This window comes from Myripristis murdjan, chromosome 8 (assembly GCF_902150065.1).
Source record: "Myripristis murdjan chromosome 8, fMyrMur1.1, whole genome shotgun sequence".
Taxonomy (NCBI): domain Eukaryota; kingdom Metazoa; phylum Chordata; class Actinopteri; order Holocentriformes; family Holocentridae; genus Myripristis; species Myripristis murdjan.
The window spans coordinates 14758926-14766822 of record NC_043987.1 but is presented as its reverse complement, the minus strand read 5'-3'; the positions used below and the strand labels follow the sequence as shown (position 1 = coordinate 14766822).

The window sequence follows — 7897 nt, the reverse complement described above, 5'->3', positions numbered from 1 at the left end:
TCAAGTTCAATCCACTGCCAAGCATAAACATGCAGGCGCTCAAGTAGCATCGAGTTGAGGGTAGTTTTTATTTAAATGTATTAAATAATTTCACAGTATACCTTCTGTTCCTGGAGGCGCACTACACGATAAAGCCTGATAACGATCGTTAAAGCGATCTACCATATGTGCCTAGATAATGGTGATTTTTTTTTCCCATTTCTGTACAACGTAGTTTATAACCCAGCATTCTTCTGGCGTCGCTGATATTATATGTTTAAGCCATTTAAAATAAAGAAGAGGACATCCTATCTGTTGTGTGTTTAAAAAAAATTATTTTTGTCTTTCGCTGTCAGCGCAGACCTAGGTTATCTGTGACGCAAGCGTTTATGTTATGGGCGTCTCTCCATTCCACGGAATCATATGTCTTTGATTGACGGCGGCGGTCAGCCAATGAGCGTGCGGTTTGCGCCTTTCGCAGAGGGCGGGACGGGCGTCTTTGACCAATCGTGGCCGCTCGTATTGTTTTGACCTCTGAAACCGCATCACCGCCTACCTCGTGCCCATGGCGGAGGAAAGCTATAAATAAGGGCGACGTGCTAACAGTAGGGGGACGAAGTTGTAAAACTCCCGAGAAAGAGGGAGCTACTCTGCAAGCCTGCTGAAAGAGGAACATACTCAAAACTTACTCTAAAAATAGAAACCGAAGCAAATGTAAACGTCAATCCTCCGACATCTACATGTACTGGAATACTTTTTTTGTAATGTTGATAATATATTCTATGTGAAGAAAGTATTTATACCTAACTTTTTTTCTATTTGCACTAACTAACGGTACTTCAAAACTACTGAGAATCTTTATTTTTTACAAAAAGTAAGTATTTGCGGTTGGCCTGTGTATGTTACTTGCAAATGTAAATGTGATAGGTGTTTTAGTTTGTATGTTTTGCTCGCTGTCGTAACGTTATTCAGACTTATTAAGCCGATTTGCTGCGTCAGTCCTCAAAGTTAGGGAGGGGTGTGTGTGTGTATATGTGTGTGTATGTGTATGTGTGTTTGCGTGCGCGTTCTCGTGCGCCCTAAAGGTGTGCTACCTGGTCTGTTTTTTTCTGGTATGGGCTGTTTATGAACTCTCTTAATACGAAATCACAATTATATTACTATCGAGACGTGTAGTTGCCTGCTGTACCTGGGAGTGGGCTTATGGGCTCGTACGCCTTGTCGTATAATTGTGTTATTTTTCATTGATTTATTTTTACATCATGATAGCTATCGCTGTTAAACTCCCAACGGGGCTTTGTAGATTTGCTGTGACATTAGTGGGTGTAACATAAGTGTGGAAGATATTTTCCTTACGGCTGAAACGAACTTGCAGCTGTAAAACGCAGGCTACTCCTTTCAAGGGCAGTTTTCCGGGAGGCGATAAATGATGTAGACTGTATGCCTGTGTAACCTCTCCCTTATCGGGGGAGCTGGTGAATAAATTAATTTGTAGGTGCTCGTAAATTCAAAGCCTAAACGAAGTCGCCTCACTGTGCTCAGCCTCCAGTCCTGCGCTCACAAGGGTAATGCAGCTAGTGTTTCGTTGAAAGCGATTTTATATTGCGTATAAGCGTTTTGCTTATACGGAAAGAGGAAAGCATTTGTTAAATATCATGTTCCCTGTCTAAAATTAGCTAAATGGCCGTAGCCGCGCTGCTGCCAAGCCTTATTTCGACACAGTTTCAGTGACGGAAGGGCTCCGTCTAATCAGCGGTGCTGCATGCTTATCAAACCAGCCCCAGGGACAAGACGGCTCGCCTTCAAACCCACCCAAACAGCAGTCGTTTCTGCCCGAGCTTATCCTCCACTCGGCATGGCTGACCAGTCATGTCCGCCTTTGAATCGTTGCCCTCTTTATTTTAAGTAAATGTAACAATCTTAGCGTCTGCTTCCTCTCTTGTGTCCTGCTGCTGCACAGAGGCTGTCGAGTCAACCCAGCCTCTCCAACCGAGCTGGCCACTATTATGTAACACGACTCCTTAGTACTAGTGCGAGCTTAAGAAGCCCTGCGCCTAGTTTTTGACATTTAGAAGACAAAATGCAACAAAATCGATGGACCCATAAGTGTTCTATCAACTGAAAACAAGCCATGATCGTTTGGCTTTGAATTAATATTTCTGCATCTGCTTTTGTTTATCATAGTCGAGCCTTAAAAGGATTTCTTTGTGTGTGTGTGTGCTGCACTAATAAGTTTGGTTCTGTTGTGTGTATGTTCAGTTTAAATTGTGGTATTTATGCTTCAGTAGTGTGAAGTACAACATGCCTTGGTACTTTGGACAACAAACAGTTAATGTTTAAAGGGCACTTAATTGCGCTCCCTTTACAAAGTGTGCAGTGGTGGAGTTTAGCAGCCAACATGAGCAAGTGGCTTGAACAGCTCTGTGTTGGAAATTAGAATACTGGTGGAAAAATACTAATCCTTGCCCATATTTTGTTCCCAGGATGTACTCATGTAATTTTCTTAATTGTATTTTTTGCAGTAATTTTATACTAATGAGTATTTTTGTCTCAATTGTTGCAGGAAAAAAAGGATCACACCCTGTGGAAGGACACCACTTCTACAAAACCAGCACTTTTGTTTTTGAACCTGTTTCAACCAAGTTCTAGTTCCTTTTGCCTGGTGCCAGTCCAACACCTCATCCTGCCTGGAGAGCCTCTGTGTTGCCCACCACGGATAAACAAAGCAGACCCAGTGGACACATTCAAGGTCAGACGCACCCAATCTTGACACACCTGGTAAACTTCAGCAGTTAGCTATGCAGCTTGAAATCCAAGTAGCTCTCAACTTCATCATCTCGTACCTGTATAACAAGCTGCCAAGGCGGCGGGTCAACATTTTCGGTGAGGAGCTGGAGCGGCAGCTGAAGCAGAAATACGAGGGACATTGGTACCCGGACAAGCCATACAAGGGCTCAGGATTCAGATGCATCCACGTTGGGGAGAAGGTGGACCCTGTGGTGGAGAAGGCAGCCAAAGAGAGCGGGCTGGATATTGATGATGTCCGCAACAACCTGCCCCAGGACCTCAGCGTGTGGATCGACCCCTTTGAGGTGTCCTATCAGATTGGCGAGAAGGGGCCAGTCAAGGTATTGTATGTCGATGACAGCAATGAAAGTGGAGCTACTAGTGGGGGGCTGGATCTGGACAAGGAGATCAAGAACAGTTTCAACCCCGACGCACAGGTCTTCATGCCCATCAACGAGCCTGTGAATGGCACCTCTCCGGCCTCCAGCTCGCCCTCACCTCCCTTCGGCCACTCAGCAGCCGTCAGCCCCACCTTCATGCCCCGCTCTACCCAGCCTTTAACCTTTACAACCGCCACCTTCGCCGCCACCAAGTTCGGCTCCACTAAGATGAAGAGCAGTGGCCGCAGCAACAACAACGGTGGCAGTGCTGCTGGGAACAAAGTGGCGCGTACCTCCCCCACCAACCTGGGCCTGAATGTGAACAGCCTCCTGAAACAGAAAGCCATCTCAACCTCCATGCACTCTCTGTATGGGTTGGGCCTTGGAGCGCAGCAGCAGCAGCACCAGAAGCCCTCGGCCCTCTCCCCTAATGCCAAGGAGTTTGTGTTCCCCAACCTTCAGGGTCAGGGCAGCGCGAGCGCTCTCTTCCCTGGGGACAGCTCGCTCAGCCTCAGCCCACTGCAGTACAGCAATGCCTTCGACATGTTTGCGGCCTACGGTGGCCTCAACGACAAGTCCCTTATGGACGGCTTGAATTTCAGCTTGAACAACATGCAGTATTCTAACCAGCAATTCCAGCCAGTTATGGCCAACTAGTACACATAAAGGTACTACTTCTGCTACTACTACTACTACACACAGAAACGACCAGAGATATGTGATAGGGGAAAACATACAAACACAAATGCACATTTTGAAAAATTGAAAAAAAAGAGGAAACAAGGACAGAATGTCAAGGAAAAAAGGAAAAAAGTGACTTGTCAACTGTAAGATCTATGTTACGAGTCCAAGCGCATGAGCCCGAGGGTGAATTACTTTGCCCCCTTGAGTTATTACCTTATTTTTATTTCTTTTTTTAAACAATGAAGCTTGTAGTACAAGATGTCCAAGCTTGGTTACCTAAACTTCAACATGCATCATTGTTATTTCTTTTGCCAACCAAGCACAAAATAATTTTTTATGTGACTGTTTTAAGATATATAAAAAAGAAGAAAAAAAAAAACACCACAAGTCATGGCCTCTTTCAGTATTTAAAACATAACTGGACACCGCCAATTTTTCAAGAAATTGGCATAAATAAGTGGGATTTCCTGGTCTTTTTTCTAATTGTATAATTTAATTTAGTACAGAGTTTGTAAAATATCAGAGTATCTATTGTTTCTACGACATGGTATTGCATTTATATCTTTTTACTACTCCAGTGATCCGTGATGGCTGCAGCAACTTTATGTTATTTCTTTTTTTATTGAAATTATAAAATGAATCCATCTTAAAAAAAAAAAAAAAAGAAAAAAAAAAAACATCGACAATTCTAAAGATTGTGTACAGAATATTCCGTAGTGGTGGGATTTAAGAATATTTGCTTTTTTGAAAAACATAAGAGTTGTATTTTCTGTTAAGAGTTTAAAGATTTTTGCTATATTATGGACAAAATGTAATCGTATATTAATTTTGTACCTACATTGTGCAATACTTGATAAAACAAACGGTATAACAAAGTATTTGGAGTCAGTGTCTTACATGTTAAGAGGGACTGATAGTTTATTAAGTTTGTATTAAAAAGCTTGAAAATAATGGCACTCGTTCAGTTTTTCATTGGTCTTTGTGGTTTAGCTGGTTGATACAGGTCCATACGGTGATTACTCAATGTATTTTTACAGATTCATAACATGTCTGGGCAAATCCTGTGTTCTGTCAGGCAGGCAAGAGGAATCAGGTTTTTCCTTAAATGTGTGGGCCCACCAGAGCTCCTCACTTGCTCAACATACACTCATCTATTTGGTACATTGCTGTGTTCACTGACATTTCTGAAAGTTTAACAGGTCACTTACAGCCCAGTTTTGAGTTGGGAAAAATAATTATTGTAGCTGAGAAATCCCAGGTTCCATAGTTTACATGATGTTATTGCAGCTGGACCAAAGTCTGAAGCAGATGAAACATGCCATACCTTGACAAATTTTATATTCTCTGCCTTTCTATTTAAAAAAAAAAAAAAAAAAATCCTTAGCAACATTTGTTCACACCACACATTTATGCTTGCGTCAGCCAAGAATTGCCCTTGGGGCCCAGTCCAACATAGGTGAAAGTGTTTATCATGCCTTATCTTTCAACTACACAGATCTTTAAGCAATAAACTAGTTAACATATATCTACAAAAGACCATTTCTCATGTTCAGAGAGCAATGGGAGAAAGCCATGTCCTCTTTCTGATCCACTCTACTAAAAACAAGATTGGTTTGAGTGTCTTTCTCTGCAGCTCTGCTTACCTGTTCAACTATTTTACTGTATTGAGTCCAGGTTGGTGTAGCGAGTAGGGAGTCGTCCTTCAATCGGAGAGGACAAGGGTCAAGAAGCTACAGCAGAAAAGCAAATCCTCTGCACCAAAGCTGATACTGAGTACCTGCCAGCTCAAGGGGTGGTGTCATGTAGCTGACCCTGTCCTCTGACCGAAAATCTTCCCTGCACAGTATCAAGAGAGTATCTACAAGATGATTATTATGTAGCATAATAATGAAGTAATTTAACACAAGTAAATAATACTAAATGCTGTAAAGGAGGGCCTAGCTGCATGCTAAGCTACTCTGTAACCTATCAGTGACATTTCACCCAGTGTCCCTTGGAGATGGCCTGTTAATGAATAACTGACAGTGCTGTCTGCTGAGGGCAGAATGAAATTCAAGTATGTACCACCCTAAGAGAGTAAAGTAATATTCTGGAGTTAAATCACATCTGAGAACAGCTGATCTGAACATTACCCTTAACCCTATCAGACCCAAGCCATTCAGAATTAATGATCTAACGTGCGTTATTAACTTGCACGGTTGCATCACAACTCAGTTTTATCCATTTTGTAATAATGATAAGCAGCATATGAAGGGTCCTTGAGGATCATGGTTGATGACAACATGACATTTAATCGTTAAGCTGCTTTTTGCATACAGAGTACAGAATTAGAGGTTATCTGAACCACCTGGGTTGAGGATCCACAGAAATTGACTCCCTCGCTTTCTTTGTTTCTCATCCTTGCTGTTTTTGAGCTTCTGTGTAATATAACAAAACAACCCACCCCACCATAGTCTGGTGAAACCACGTTTTTGCACTGACCCATGGGCTGGCACTGGTGTTGAAGATGACGCTGCTATTTTATACCAAGGCTGTTGCTTCTGATGAGAGAGGTGGGACTAGCATGCCAGTGTGGGCTGACTGAAATCACTTTGACCCTGCTGGCATATCATGATCCCTCTGGGGCTCGCTCATCATCACTTGTCTGTCTGCATGTCCTCTGATACACCCGGGGGTTGATAGGCTGTGTAAAGTTCAGTGGTGGAAATGGAACACTGTGTATTTGTGTGTGTTTATCTCACTTTCTGATACTGTGTGTGTGTGTCTGTGCCTGCCTGTGAGAGAGAGAGAGATTTTCCAGTGTGGTTATCTTGGTCTGTGACTCAGTGTGTTGTGTGTGTATTTGTGTGTGTATGTGTGTGTGTGTGCCTGTGTATGTCAAAGCCTTGGTTACTCCAAGGATGCCTTTGATGGAGTTAGCTCTTGCTCATACTCCTGATCTGTGTGTTCGCTCTGGCCAGTAGACTGTGGTTGCACATGGTACTGCATCACAACTCAGGTCTGTGACTCCACCAGCCAACATGAGAGGGACAGAACGGAGGGGGCAGGGATGACAAAGCTGCAAAAATGTCAACTCTTTGATTATATTACCTGAAATTCTTCTGAGAGAGAAAGGGCACAAAAAAGGAGAGTCAGTGGGGGTGTGCAGGGTTGAAACCAGATATGAAGTGGTAAATAATGAAAAGGAGAGTGCACTTGGACCTCCAGCCTGTGTTTACAAACAAATACAAAACATGTATTTTCAAATGGCAATTTTAATGCTCAATAGAAAGTCCAAAAGAAAAGCAAGCTTTTTTTATTGATCTCACTTGACATTTAGGAGGTCTTGGCAATTAGTTTAGTATTATTTACTTTAGATGTATTCATCAGTATGTGTTGTTTTTGTAACTCTTTGAGACTCTGGTACTTTAATGTGTGTATATGTATGCAGTACATGCAAAATATGGAACTTAAATGTGTTAAGACATGTTTCTAAATATGTGATTTTGTGTAAATGTTATACTGTGGCAAAGACAAATTTATGAGCAATTTGACAAACAAGTATTATCGCATTGTATTGTATAGAACTTTGCTAGGATGTCTACTGTAAATTTAGATTTTTTTCAGTCTAAAAAGGTAGGAAAACTTTATTTTGCAAATATAGAGGTGGATAAACTGGGTTAACACTCTGTTACATCACTGGTTGAGTTGGGATGACAGTGGACGAATTGGAGGGATACCAACAAGACAGAGTGTGAAGGAGTGTAGAGAGACAGGGATACCAGTGACGACGTAAACGGTATGGGGGCAGACAAAAAGGTTGAGACTGGGAGAAGAGATTGAGACAACGATAGGTAGACAGAGCTCAAGAGAAGCAGGTTGAAAAACAGTCAAGGGGAGTCACGGCGTTAATGTGACTGAGTGAGAGAGGGAGAGTGAAACACTGTCAGTGCCAGCGGCACTATTGATGCTAATTTGGTATAGTAAAGTCACCCATCTCAGCAAAAAAACAGTTAACGACTTTTCAGTTCCTTCCCTCTGTCCAACCCCTTGCCCCATCTATTTCTGGAAGCGCACTAGAACTGATT

General features: G+C 42.4%; 1 protein-coding gene across 1 annotated transcript; it reads left to right on the top strand.

Annotated features, from left to right (window-relative positions):
* Positions 1-580: 580 nt before the first annotated feature.
* Positions 581-4544, top strand: tob1a (transducer of ERBB2, 1a). Its single transcript, XM_030058048.1, has 2 exons — positions 581-853; positions 2543-4544. Exon 2 carries the CDS (start codon positions 2778-2780, stop codon positions 3801-3803), a length of 1026 nt encoding a protein of 341 aa, XP_029913908.1. The 5' UTR covers positions 581-853; positions 2543-2777; the 3' UTR covers positions 3804-4544.
* Positions 4545-7897: the final 3353 nt, after the last annotated feature.

Excerpts from the sequence above, each read along its gene's own strand:
- tob1a (XM_030058048.1), top strand. The coding sequence starts at position 2,778 with ATGCAGCTTGAAATCCAAGTAGCTCTCAACTTCATCATCTCGTACCTG.